This window comes from Synchytrium microbalum, assembly GCF_006535985.1.
Source record: "Synchytrium microbalum strain JEL517 chromosome Unknown SmJEL517_scf0048, whole genome shotgun sequence".
NCBI lineage: Eukaryota > Fungi > Chytridiomycota > Chytridiomycetes > Synchytriales > Synchytriaceae > Synchytrium > Synchytrium microbalum.
Window position 1 is genome coordinate 162,764 of NW_022158397.1, and position 14,145 is coordinate 176,908.

The window sequence follows — 14,145 nt, forward strand, 5'->3', positions numbered from 1 at the left end:
TTTGAAGAGAAGTCTTCTCCACAACAAGAAAGAAATGTACAGAGATAGACATATTTTATTCTACAAACAAATATTATGCTTATGAGATTTTTGTCATCAGTAATGAGACGATGACTATTGTGGATTCATTATTTTTACAGGGTTTGTTGCATACGTCGGAGCCGAGGGTGATGCACTTTGGCAGGATCCAACGACATTCTGGGAGTATACGGTAACCTGCTATTCCTATTTTTATGGGAATTGTGGCCTGCAGATGACATTGAGAGACACGGTGACTTTTTACAGCCTTGCGATGGGTTCAAGATGCTACAGCCTTCTGATACGGATCCGACTTGCCGAGCTTTCAGTGTTTCCTTGTCCATATGATGATCAGCTTCTGTCTTATTCTTATAGTAGTCGTGTGAGCTTTGATCGTTCGTCGTATAGTTCTGTCTCTTTTGCAAATCTAGCCATCTTGTTGTACGTGTTCTATTCATTGATTTCTGTAGTGTGTCGGATGAGGATGTATCTGAGGACTGAAGTGACGGTGTGCTGCTGTGGTTTTTTAATATGGATTTCGGTCTTTGGCTTGGAGATTCGATTTCTGTCGACGAGGAAGTTGAAGAGGAGGTTATAGATAGTGGCAAGCTAAGTGACGACAATCCATCGGCAGTGGTGTCGGCAGTCTCGGTAGCAGATGAGACAAACAGCCCAAAGAGAGGCTTTCGTTTTGAGATTGTTGATGTGTCCAAAGTGCCATCCTGAGCCTGACTTGGAGATGATGATGATTTATAATTGTCGGTCTGGTCATTTCTCCTTCTTGTTGTGTTGAGGAAGTCTCTCAAAAGCGAGAAGGCACTCTTTGAGGTCATTTACCAGACCCACTCGTGAGAAGCCACCTAGTAAACTATGAATATATAGGCTCCTGGATACCGGAGAGTGCTCAACTAAGGCATTGTGCTATTTGAGCTACTCCTCAACCTGGTTGTATTTATCAATTTTATTTTAGAGTTTTGGCACGGTTTTGTTGAAGTTTCGGCACGGTTTTGTTGAAATTTATATCTAGAAGTCAAATTGTGCAGCATTTCGCGGTACAAAATTGAGAGAAGCGTGATTTTTGTTTAAGACTACAGCTTGCTTGATACCCCCACCCCAGCTCCAAAAGCCTCGTCTGATGTAAATCGAACGTTGCCCTTCTTCAACCCTTCCATCAAAATACTCGCTCCTCCCGATCGAACCATCCATTCCAACCTGTGGTCACGATCTGGTCCAAAGAATTGGTCTTAGAACGTAGTTGTTGTAAATGGACCAGTAAATCTAGGAAAACTCACATTGGCGTTTAAAGGACGTGTTTGTAGCGGCACTGGCTGCAGCTCTCTTCATCGTGTCACGCTCCCCGATTGTTTCAGCGAGAACTCTAGCAACACTTGTTCGCTTTTGAGCACGCACCCACCACTTTGCAAGATTTGAGCCTGGCTTTGGTGTTATGCGGAAAGCACTAGCCGTAATTACTAGGTGGGATATGTTAAGAAACCTGGAAAACTTTGAAAAATGAGGCTGGCACGTTCTTACCTTGCGGAACCACTGATATATCAGCGTAACCAAAGTCTTCACCTCCAAACCACTCGTCATTCCCAAGCTGTGCAGACAGCCAGTCAAAGTACTGATCTGCTTGCTGGCGAGCCGTTGCTAGCATCTTGTCTCTTTGCTCTCCACTAGCACGCTTGAAGGCCAGGATTTCATTCATGCCTTGTTAGACCGGGACGTTTAGCAAAGGGACTTGAGACAGGGTAACGTGAAGATGGGAGCCTTACCCCAAAATATAGCTTCAATGGTCGTATCGCAAACATCGGCGACGATGCGACACTTGGCCCTCTGTGCGGCAGATTTAGGAAACAGGCTAGGAGAAGGATATTTATCCTCGAGGTAGTTCACAATGACACCAGAGTCATAAATCACAAGTTCTCCATCCAACAAGATGGGAACCTACAAAAAGAAGTTGAATGTTGAAAGGATTGTTATCTTGAAGAATGTTGGCAGTGTTGTTCGTTGATGAACACATGGACCTTGCCCACCACATTTGTAAATCGAAAGGTCAATACCTCAGCTCTGGGATTTGACTTTGCCAGAGAAGTTGGCATCGTATTTTCGATTGTGAATGGCACATCCTTCAGATAAAGGGCCAGTTTCACTTTCTATTTAATGTATCAGCGAAAGTCAGCGATCAACCGCAAAGTGAAGGAGGAGAGTACACAGACTGGAAACGTTTCGGTACGGGCGTACCACTCCATACGGAGAAAGAGGCGCATGCAGCAAGCGAACGCCCATTTCTGCAGGTATTTTTGTCTGGTTACACAATACTCGTTGGGCAAAACCACACACCGACGAGTGAGCTAACTTGTTCCAATGAAGACATTTATTTCTATGTTTTCAAAGAGTGCTTATTCAGGTAAGAATCCGTTGTCTTGTGTTATTTTTACAACAATTCGGCCAATATATCCGTTTCATTCGGAATCACCGGTTTTGAACACCGTTTGGTACCAATGCAACTCCTCATTTACAGATTTTACAATATTTTCGCTTTTTCGGAAGCCGTGACCTTCTCCTTCCATCAAAACATACTTGACAAGGCCACCATTGTGGGTAATTGAATCAACAATGGCTTGTGACTGCGATGGAGGCACCACGCGATCTTCTGTGCCTTGCAATACAAGCAATGGAGCCTTGATCTTGTCGCTGACAAAGAACACAGTGATTAATAGACAGCAAAGACAACCTACGAAACCCCTCATCGTAGACTTACGCAAAATGAATGGGCGACCTATCATGGTACAATTCTGCGGCTGTTGTTGGCGTTCCTCCAATCAGCATTTCAAGATAGTGTGATTCGAACTGCAAGTGGTGAGCGAGTGAGTTACTTCTTGTCATGATATACTTAAGTTCTCTGTGGCCAGCGATTGATCCTTACCTTATGCGTGAATTGGAAGAGAGATACCAAATCTGAAACGCCTACAGTGGAGCGAACACGGTGAACATTGCATTCTTCAAAATAGCCCACACAAAAACTAACCATATGATGAGGCTCCAGCAGTAAAGACATCCGGTCTGAAACATAAGCAACAAAGCACCGTGTATCCACCTGGGAAAGAAGCGAGTTAAGGCCTTGTTTCTAAACGTATTCTTTTAAGATCTCAGAAGCTTTGACAGCACATCAAAAGCCAGCTTGACAGATGTTTGCTCAAACGTCCCCAGCATACGGGCAGCGTGCTTCAGGGCAATCGAAGTTTCCATGTTTAAGCAGCTCTTTAGCTGATCACTTGCCTGCAGAACCTCCTGTTATGGCGAGTCTGTATATAAAATATTGGCAACCCGTGTTAGCAATAAATTCGAGGTAACGTGGTAATTGGTTTGCCCACCTTTTCCTATCAACAAGATTCTTTTCGGCCAAATATAAAGCCACCGCACAAGAGTCCTCTAGGTCCACGACGCCCCACTTGTTGTTCAACCTCTCTCGATATTCTGTGCCATAGTTGCTGCTACCCCCTACCCACATGAATGAAGTGATTTGATGAACATGTCATGATTATATATGTATCAGAAAGCTTTTATCGCTACCATAATTGACGTCGACAAAGGCGAAACCTCTCGAAGTGTAGAATTGAATCCTTGAACTGAGTGAATCAACACAATGAGACGTTGGGCCACCGTGACAGCGTAGTATCAATGGCGGTAACTCGCCGTCTGGTGCCTTGTAATCATCATTTTTAGGCTATCAGGAAATGACGATGGTGATCAGAAAACCAGGCCTCCCCACTTAAAACAATATGAATTCCGAACAAACTTTACGGCCCGCCGACCTACCAAATAGAGATAGGCATAGGCCGTTTTGCCATTGGCTGTCGGAAACTCGATAGACTGTGCGGCTGATATATATCGGTCTGAAATGTCAACATCAGACGTTTTCTTTACGACTATCGCAGTTTCAGTAGCAATGTCAAACTTGTAAAGAGATTTGCCCTCGGTCTTCGTTCCAGCTGTGAAATACACGACAGGCTTCTCACCACTGTTCACAACAGTCAACCCACTCACATCTATAAATGTGGTGGACAATATTCGGAGGCCACCGTTGGCATCGATGAGTGATAATTTTGAAACACCAGATTCCACGAAGTATGCCATTATGGAATCATTTGGAAGTGGAACATAGGTGGAGTTTCCAAACGTCCAGTCAGGCGAGCCAAATTCAGCCTTGAGGGGTTGTTTCAGGACAGCTGAAGACGTCTTTGAGTTTATATGATGTCTGTAAATATTATAGAATCCAGATTCATCAGACAGGTAGAGCAAACTTTGGCCATTCCTTGACCATCGAGGTTGACTTATGGAAGATTGGCCATCAGAAACTTTGCGTATGTTTTGGACTTTAGATCCATCCCATTCTGCCACCACGAGGTTGGTTCGTGTCCATGGCATATTAGGCTACAAGGACAATTTAGCGTTATGGCTGGCCAGTCATAACAGATTGTTAGCACTTACATGATCCCACTCAACCCAACAAAGATGCTTCCCATCAGGAGAGAAGCGCGGCGCAGAGTAAAAGTCACGGTGAGGTTGTCCATGTGAAGGAGCAACAACAACCGGTTTGTTCACTGACGATGAGTCCAACGAGACCACAGAGAGCTGGTTTGTAACATCATGTTCGTCTTGTCCATGAACTTCATGAACGCATACCAAGTACTTGAGGGAAGGATGAATGGATATGTCGGCGAAACGTTCCGACAACGTCTCTATCAATCGAGGGTTGAGTTTGCGAAACCTCGACGACAAACCAACGACTTTGAAAAATGACACATACCCGGAGTGATTGCCTTTATCTCAGAGTCCTTATCAATACGAAACAATTGACGAAGCTTGAAGTCTGAAAACACAACAACATCACCAGCTGTCATAGAATACGTTTTGGTGAATCAAGAAAGCTCACACACGGGGTTACAAGGTACCAAGAAAAATCCACATACCAGCGACTGCAGGATTGCCTCCGTATTCATGAACTCCCGTCCGTACATTCCATGGCTGTGGTGTCAGATCTAACAAACTTTTACAACACCTGAGATGTCACGAAATTTCACTTCCAACGTTCAACGATTGCGAAACGTACAAAGAATCAGTGTTGTGGCGAACTAGCACACCACGTCCACCCTCCGATGGCCTGTTCTCGACGTGATAAAACGTGGAAGCTCCATTTGAAAACACCTCAGGGATTGTTATCGTGGAAGCAGCGAGAATTTCTGCAGTTATCGGACTTTTCCAGCCACCAAATTTCGCAGTTGGTGGCATACTTGACATTTGGCGTTGGAGAATGTTCAGAGCTCCTTTCAGCAAATGCATAAGTTTATCGCGGTACGGAAACGGACAGAGATCAAACACTCGATGATCAGTAGTTTGGTGTTATAATTTACAAGTTTAGCATATTACACATGAGCAACAATTAGCGGCTGTTCCATCTTCTTCACCGATTTCTTGCACAGATTGAGGTTGAGGAATGTACGGGCCAGCAGATCTTCGTTGCTGGGAGCTAATTAGCGGCTCTGACTCTGATAGATTGGTATCGTCTGTACTATCTATCGGCGGAATGTTGTTGTGCCCCGATAAAGACGAAGCTTTAACACCTTGTGGGCCTTTCCGACCTAGTATTATTGATGTTGATGATAACAGCGTCGGCGAAGTAGGATATCCGACGAAAAAGAAACCAGACTCGAGACATACCATCAACACGTCCAGAGGCCAAGACGCTGGCTCGAGTCCAAGAGGAACCAGATAACGACTGTTGTTGCTGCTGAGGTCTGGGTTGAGCAACAGCAATCCTATTGGGGCTGGCAGTAGCACTACTAGTACCACTCTGTTGTCCACCAGGTACGGCACCAAGGTTTGGCGCTAAGCTTCCAACTGCGAAGGTCATGTTAGTGTTTGCGATTGAGGAGCTGAGTTGCGAAAAAGTGACAGTGTAGTACATCGGACACTGCGACTCGTATTTGATTCTCAGCGCAGACTACAGCAACACCCCTTTAGAGCTATGATTTTGAATTTCATTCCGAATGATCTATCTGCACGCAGAGGGAGGGCACAATCGAGCCACAAGCAAGTGAGAACTTTTGAAGTTTTGACCAAGACAGTTCCGCGCACCTTCATTGTCAGGTAAAATCCAGTGTGAAAAGTTGATTTTTATAAGGGAGAGATACAAATAGCGTTTTACTCTAGTTCGATTGTGCTTCCTCGTTTAATCTTGCCTCGTCCAATCAACCTAAACAACCGTGATGGGTCAGCACAAGCAAGCAGCCCTGGTAGAAACTCAAACCTGACCATAAGCCAGTGCCTCAAAAACATAACCAAACCCTCAAACAATTCCAAAACTACATTTTTTAAAACAACTTACCTCCAGTGCTTGTCAATACGACGACTGAGAGCAATGTTTTCACCAATTTCGGTACAGGTTGGAGTATTCAGTAATATTTTGGCCACTCGTTCTTCCTTGGCTGATTCCTTGACTGATACGACCCGTCCTCCTGTAGATGTACTTCCGACATTGACCATCAATACTTCATTTTTGGCGAGTTTTTGTACCTTGGTTTCCTTTTTGTCATCCGTCTTGACACCTAATAATCTTCGAAGAAGCGTATATGATATTTCCAACTCTGTAAATATAGCTGGTAGAGCACTGGCGGAGCCGAGTACTTGGCCGACTAAACGATCTGCTCGACAAAGAGTTGGATCTACTCGAGTTCCAACACCAATAAGCCCACCAGGTACAGCAAACTTCAAGTCGTTGCTTTCGGCGAATAATGATACGATACGAGAGAAGAGCGGTCTACATTTGATTCTCCCCTCCGAGTCCTTGCTAACAATACCGGGTCGTACCTCTATTTCGTCACCCAATCTCAATACACCTCTTAATATAGATCCACCTGCTACCCCACCTTTTAGGTCGTTGACTTCGGCACCAGGTTTGTTGACATCGAATGATCGAATGACAATCAACCGTGGTGGGGATGTAAAGTCTCTTGGGGGAATCGGAATCTTTTTTACAATATATTCGTTGACTGCATCTATATTATACTTTAGTTGAGCAGAAATGGGGATGATGGGAGCATTGTTTGCAGGGGTTCCAGCGACAAACTTTCGAATGCTTTCATAGTGTTCTAGAGCAGCGTCTTCCTTGATCAGATCGATCTTGTTTTGAATGATGATGATGTGTTCCAGCTTCATCATTTCGATAGCTGCCAGGTGCTCTTTTGTTTGAGGTTGAGGACAAGTTTCGTTTGCAGCAATCAATAGTAGAGCAGCGTCCATGACAGCGGCACCGTTCAACATGGTCGCCATGAGTACATCGTGACCCGGGCAATCCACGAATGATACGTGCCTAGCCAAGAAAGAATTTATTGAGTGTTGCTTGATGGATAATAACCCGTTAAGTGTTGAGTTTGCTTGCGAATGGTTCGAGTCACAGCATTCAGTGTCTGCAACTCATATCTACATATGGTGTTTGAGTGAGCTTACCGTATCAGTCTCATTCGACCCATGCAGCCTACACGTTCACAAGGGAAACCATCATCCTTGTCGCTCTTGTAGGATTTGTAGCATCCTGGTCTAGGGCAAGCAGGCTCATCACATTTAAATATCTAAGTTGAAAGTTTAGTATTTAAGCAAAGGGGTCTAATGAGAGATGGTAATGCATGGCTTCAGAATGATTGCAAATATTGACAAGCATGACGAGTTTGATAGCCATTCGATGTGTTATGTGTACATGTAAGAGCAATGAGAGTAGGATGACCAAGTACCTTTGCATTAGCATAACCCAACTTGATTGTGATGTTTCGTTCCAATTCATTCTTGAATCTAACTGTTTGGACACCAGAGATGGCCTTTACGACGGTAGATTTACCATGAGCGACGTGACCAATAGTACCTGTAAATAGAGGAAGAATGGGATGTGAGAATGGCTGGACCTTGTCTCATAAAAGAGGGATTGAATTGTTGATGACAGCTTTTTTTCAAGGTGCAATTTGCCAGCAAGATGCGCACAAACATTCCATAGGCTGTATCGAGGATGATCCATTTGCCTGGATTGTTAACAGAAAGAGAATAATATTGAATATTGATTGTATGTATGTCTTACCAATGTTGATGGTAGCTTGTCGTGAGATGACTTCAGGCGAAAGAGGCGTGAGTTTGGTGACATCGATGACGACGTCCGCCGCATCTGGATTGGCCATATTTGCAGATTCTTTCAATTGGTGCCTATACTTGTCCTTGGAAGATATCTCTCTCTTGTTTTTGTTGATGACTCCCTCAAGAAAATCAAGCTTGAAGAGACAAGAAACTTGACGAGAATTGAAGCTTTGGACGCGTTGGTAGATGCAAAATTAGTGAATAATTCCACCCTCATAGCGCTGACGTTATTGGCCTCCTAGTTTTCATCCGTTCGCAGCAGTCCCAATAGTCATCAAAACTCGTTCGCTTTTTTGGCATTAGGGGGCAAGACGAAGGATTGCCACCTTAGATTGACATTAGCAAGGCTCATTATCAAGTGCAAAAAGACTGCTGGCTTCCAAGCCCGATTCCCTTTTGCAAGGCAAGTCATCCAAAAGCAAAACCCACCTAGTAAAAAGTAGAAAACTTGGACTAGTCCTTTCTGTTGCCCTATTCATTAGCTATAATAACACATCCATCTAGTATTAGATTTGTTGCGCATTTAATACTGTAATCATCAAGCTACAAGACACTGAGAGCCCGGGCATCACGGCATCAAAAATAACCAACCCACTTTTTGATGATGGCATCTTCAGAATCCCCAGGAATACCTGGCCGCCAAAGACACAATAATAAACACCAAAATACGGCCAGAAATCATCCTCCTGCTCCTTCCTCGTCTGCTCATCAGGCTGCTCCATCACCCAATACTGAACAGGACCAAGCATTCGCCAGACTCTCAATCACCTATGGACGTGAATTGCAAACTCTAAAAGAAGTCTTTCAGTCTAATTGGTCCGATGCTGACTTGCTCACCATCCTCGAGGAGGTCCAGGGTGATGTACATACTGCTGTCGACAGAATCAGTCAAGGTACGTCTGAGGGGCACTCCCAACATTACACACTATACAACATATCGAATCTATTTCTTTGGACAAGATCAACCTGATTTTAAACGTCTATTTCCATCCACTCATATCAGGTCATGGAGAAAAGTGGGGTGAAGTCAACAAGGCAAAGAGAAAAGATAAAAAGGATGCTGGCTTCAAACCAAACTATGGCGAAAATCCTGATTCAAGGCCTACTAGAGGTACGTCCCAACTTTGGACTTGTTCTGGAGCCCCAAAGATTCAACCTAAGTCCTCCCACACTCTCACTCTTGCCCACATAGGTACTGGAAGAAGTCGCGGTGGCTTCCGTGGAGCTGGTCGCGGTCGTGGTGGCTATTCAGGTGGATTCACACATAGCAATCATCGTGACGCCAGTAAAAACCAAGAAAACGGCCAGGAACCTATTGCCGTCGTCGATGGTTGGGTTGCCGCAGATGCACCTATTTCGACCACTGCTACTACTGGCTCACCAGATTGGGAGGTAAAACCTGAAACTGCAGAAGCTTCATGGGGTGATACTCCTGCTCCAGTTACAGAAAATGACGCTGCATGGGGTGAAACCAAGTGGAGTAGCCCTGATCAAACCACCTCACCTATCGCTCCTCCTTCCGCCAGTACTGCTACAAGCAGCACAGACCAACCTCCCCATATTGTAGATAAATCTCGAGGTCATCCTCGTAAACCAAGGAATGACCAAGGCAGCTCTGATCGAGGTGGATGGAATCGTAAACGGGGTGGCAAAGAGTCGACTGCATGGGCTCCTTCGTCTGATCGTCGCAATGGTCCGCTATCTTCAGAAGCATCTCACAACTCTGTTGCTGTTGAACCAAAAGCGACATCAACAACTACAGCTGTTACTGCTCCCGCCACGAATATAGAAAAGGATAATTCTACTCAATCATCAATCCCATCGACTCGAACTCCTGCAAAGTCTACCAAAATGGCTACAGGTGGAACGTCATGGGCGAAAGTAGTCAATCCTGATCCAATTCCTGTACAAGTTGCAACAGCACCACCAGTTACACCGGCACCAGTGCCGGTTGCTGCTCCTGCTAGTGCAGCTCCATCAAAACCAGCTTCTCATCCCAACAGAGAGGGATTTAATAGTAAAGAAACCACTACCAGACTCGCCATGCAACCAATGACACATAAGTTACCTCCAGGTCCAAAAGCTGCTCGCGACCGAGAACGAGAACAAGCTGTCAATAATAATCCAGGACAGCAACCTGTCACTAGTCTCAATGCCGTCAGTAGCACCGGCCAACAGTCTAACGTTGCTGAACCTACAACTATAGCACCTCCTCCAACGACAACTACCTCCACTAGTGCTACTCCTCTACCATCTTCCACACCGCAACATCAACAACAGCAAAAAGAGGCAGATTTAGTACAGGAAAGTTTACCACCTTCACGTCCACCACCAGGTCTAAATAAACAACCCACTAATGCTGCCAGCGCCAGTCAGCAACAGCAGCCACAACAATCAAACCGAGTAGTCCAACCTAGAAAACCTGCCAAACAAGATGCCCCTCTAGTCATGCCATCGAATGGTGGTGTAGCTCCTGTAAATAATGGTGTATCTAGCATTGGATTACGCTTTGGATCTGTCGGTGACGAAGAAACGGCCGACTACGAAAGCAAAGCCGTAGTAGAGGAAGCACCCCAAAACTCACTTCCTGTAAATAATCTACCAAAGGCTTTAGAAATTGCTGCTCCAATCCAGCCTGTCCCCTCCTTAAATAATTATGGTCAATCACAAAGAACAGGTGCCGTAGCCGCAGCAGCTATGCCTCAGCTACCAGTCCAAATGCAAACATTAGGTGTCGCGCCAGGTCTTCAAACCATGATAGGAGTCGCTCCTGGAGGACCAATGTCTGTTCCAGATGCGAATGCTTTTGCTCAACAACTGGTGCAGCTAACTGGCTTTGGGATGGGTGGTGTTCCAAACGAGTATGCTGCTTGGGGTGCTGAAAATAGAGGTGTCATGGGATATTACGACAATTATGGTCAAACATCTGCTCCAACTGGTCCCTTGTCAACACAACAAGCTCCACCGAAGTATCAGGAACCCATGGTCACCGTAGCTCAACCGTCTCTCCATACATCTGTAACTGCTGCAATGCAAATGCCTCATCAGCAATCTATAGCCACTTCGTCGCCAGCTGGACCACTGGGACAAGTTAATAGTGGCCCCAATCAACAAGGACACCAACTACAACAACAATCTGCCCTACAACAACAATCTGCATTACAGCAACAGTCTGCTCTACAACAACAGCAACAGCAGCAGCAACAGCAACAACAAGGGTACGCCATGCCATACTATTTTCCACAGTATTATTTGCCCCAACCACCTCAACAGTATCAAACGCCGTACGGTGCCCAATACACTCAGCCATTTGCACCCAAAGCCATGTATCCAGCATATCCAACTTCGTCTGCTCCAGGTGCTCAGCAAGTAGCCGGTAATAAAATGGGTACAGCATATGGTGCATATGGTCAGAATCAGATGTATGGGTATGAGGATAGTGAAAATAGTTATAAATCCAACGCTGCTCCTGGCGCATATGGAGGTGTAGTCCCAGGGTTTGCTGGTTTTGGTCAGGTCAGTGCCGCTGGTGGTCAGGCTCAAGCACCGGTAAGGTTCCTGGAAACTGTGAAGTTAACGATTGAGTAGATGTCGGTACCGTTGTCAAATTGGATGACAGCGCAAACTCACTCATCCATTTCATAGGTCTCTGGATCCAAGCCACCTGGTGCCTCGTCTCCTCAACAACAACAGCAACAACAACAGCAGCAACAACAAGACTATAAGAATGCTGGTAGATCTGGTGCTCGCTATGCAGATTCATCTAATCGAAATTATTCGTCTCTCCCAGCTATGACCACTCCATCACAGCTGAATCCATCATCACAACAACAGGCATATGCTTCATTGTCGCAACAACCAGTTGGAATGGCCTCGAACACATCGCAGCATTTGGCTGGTGCCGCGTTTATGACCTCTCAGCAGTCACAACAACAGGCCCAACAAGCTCAACAACAACAAGCACAGCAGCAACAACAGCCACAGCAAGGATATTATACTCAACAGTATCCTATGCAGCAATATTCGTATGCTGGGCAACAAGGGCTTGCTAATCGCACTCAGGGATACGGTCAATGGTCGAATCAATAGTCTGTAAACAAAGTTAAAAAAGCCAAATATGATAAGAAAACTAGTAGCTTGTACGATAAAAAACACCATTTAAAACAAGGCAAGTCTGAAAAACAAACTGGTTGTTATGCGCTGGGGCCAAATTACTCCGTCAAATTGCTCGGAGGTTACATTTGTATTGATGTGCAAAGATTTCACTAAAGCTAGAATTTCCGCGATAGCCATTTCCTACTACAGTCGATAGATACTTTTTGTATTATTCCTGCTTGGTGCGATTTTGGATTGCAACGATTTGTGCAGCTGTTTCCTGTGGTCCACTATGCATAAATAAGCAAGATTTGTTACCACAAAAGGGTTCAAACTTGCACTTCGTCGTCGAGGGGTCTGATGGTGCTGCTGTGTTGTTTTTGCTGGTGTTGGTATTATGACCTGGCGGATGACTATATTTACAGGTTTCTTTCGAGCACCGTGCTCCGAAGCGACATTTCTTGACAGCACCACTTTGCCCATATGCCGTTGGGGAGAAATGTGCAAATTCACATGCTGCGTTTCGACAGAAGGCTCCGAATTTACATAATGGTTGAGCTGGATGAATATACTTGCAATCGTCGCTGCCGAATCGACAAGAGGGAAAGTAGGGGCATACCACACTTGGGTGGTGAAATACACAATTGATGGCGTTACAATATGGGAAGTACACGCATCGTATTTCTGAAGTAGGAGGTACCAATAGTTGCGGGATCGTTGTACGTTGATGATACAGTTGTCGCTGTTGTTTTGTTTGTTGTGGATAGCTATATATATCGTCATACTGTATCACCATGTTGACGTCTGGTTCGTATGGTCGGACTGATGGTAGAGAGCGAACCTGATTATTATAGGGATTATGTCTATGGTTTGGTGTTCTTCCAAAGAGCGCTTGTCTGCCTGAAGAAGTACGTGGCCCCAAGCGATTCAATATATCGTCCATATTTACATTTCGAGTGCGTTGCTGTTGAGAGCGAGGCTGTTCCCTTCGCCTTGATTGTGGAACCGGTTTGTTTTCACCGTTCTGCTTTCGCGATTCGAGTTCTACTTCGATGGCTTCTCTCTTGACGACGGGCTCTCCTTGTTCTACATTTATAGCAGTTTCAAAGAGCCACGGTACAAAGTCTTGAGGCAATGCGTTCTCTCCAATGATTTCAATGAGTTCTGTGATGGAGAAGCGATGTTCGAGACTGGCCGAGAATATACAATTCAACGATAGCAGGCAGAATACCTTTTGAGACCTGGCCTTCTCTCTTTTTGTTTGCAAGCATCACGACCAAGAAATCCGACAGGACTTCTTGGTGATTTTCGAGTCCCTCTTTGACCAGCCTTTGTTTGATCAAGTCCTATTTGAAGAAAGCAGACATGCAAGAATCAGTGACCTTGCTTGGGTATTCGCACCTTGAAAGAAACTGAATGGGAGTCTCTGTGTGTTGTGGCAATGTTTTGCTGTTTGATGTTGACAATTGCTTACTTTCAACATCGTGGCTTGTGGCGATTGAAGCTGGATGTTGACGACATCCATGGCTGCCATAACTAGCTATTCAAGAGGGTCTGACGAGGTTAGATGCTGGACCACAATATACAATCACAGCATTCTGCTCAAAGCTCACCCTAGACCTAAGGATACTCGACCAGAGTAATACGACCTACTACCGGTGTCGCAATCTTTAAGCTAGCCCCTGTCTCTAAAGCAATGACGAGTCAAGCGTACGTTTGAACTAGATTGTTTTTTGAACTTTGTTTGACAATTCTACCAAAGAGCAACGCGTAGCAGTATCTTGCTCCTATCATAACTAAGAATCCTTCTATATATACTGTATAGTGACATGTATCTCGACCCCGCTA

At 45.0% G+C, this 14,145-nt stretch overlaps 3 protein-coding genes across 3 annotated transcripts; all 3 read right to left on the minus strand.

Moving 5' to 3' along the window:
• Positions 1–134: 134 nt before the first annotated feature.
• SmJEL517_g05390 (uncharacterized protein) lies at positions 135–2,307 on the minus strand (the record flags this gene model as incomplete). The annotated part of the gene is made up of 7 exons (XM_031171316.1): positions 135–839; positions 1,125–1,243; positions 1,311–1,490; positions 1,552–1,728; positions 1,794–1,965; positions 2,082–2,174; positions 2,263–2,307. 7 exons carry the CDS (start codon positions 2,305–2,307, stop codon positions 135–137), a joined length of 1,491 nt encoding a protein of 496 aa, XP_031022738.1.
• A 176-nt stretch (positions 2,308–2,483) lies between these two features.
• Positions 2,484–5,935, minus strand: SmJEL517_g05391 (uncharacterized protein; the record flags this gene model as incomplete). The annotated part of the gene is made up of 13 exons (XM_031171317.1): positions 2,484–2,715; positions 2,783–2,871; positions 2,948–2,988; positions 3,050–3,084; positions 3,297–3,326; positions 3,396–3,522; positions 3,595–3,748; positions 3,841–4,455; positions 4,513–4,763; positions 4,832–4,918; positions 4,995–5,049; positions 5,452–5,663; positions 5,743–5,935. 13 exons carry the CDS (start codon positions 5,933–5,935, stop codon positions 2,484–2,486), a joined length of 2,121 nt encoding a protein of 706 aa, XP_031022739.1.
• A 290-nt stretch (positions 5,936–6,225) lies between these two features.
• On the minus strand, positions 6,226–8,246 carry SmJEL517_g05392 (uncharacterized protein; the record flags this gene model as incomplete). Its single annotated transcript, XM_031171318.1, has 5 exons — positions 6,226–6,277; positions 6,410–7,393; positions 7,531–7,652; positions 7,812–7,939; positions 8,150–8,246. The coding sequence occupies 5 exons, from the start codon at positions 8,244–8,246 to the stop codon at positions 6,226–6,228; spliced, it is 1,383 nt and encodes a 460-aa protein (XP_031022740.1).
• Positions 8,247–14,145: the final 5,899 nt, after the last annotated feature.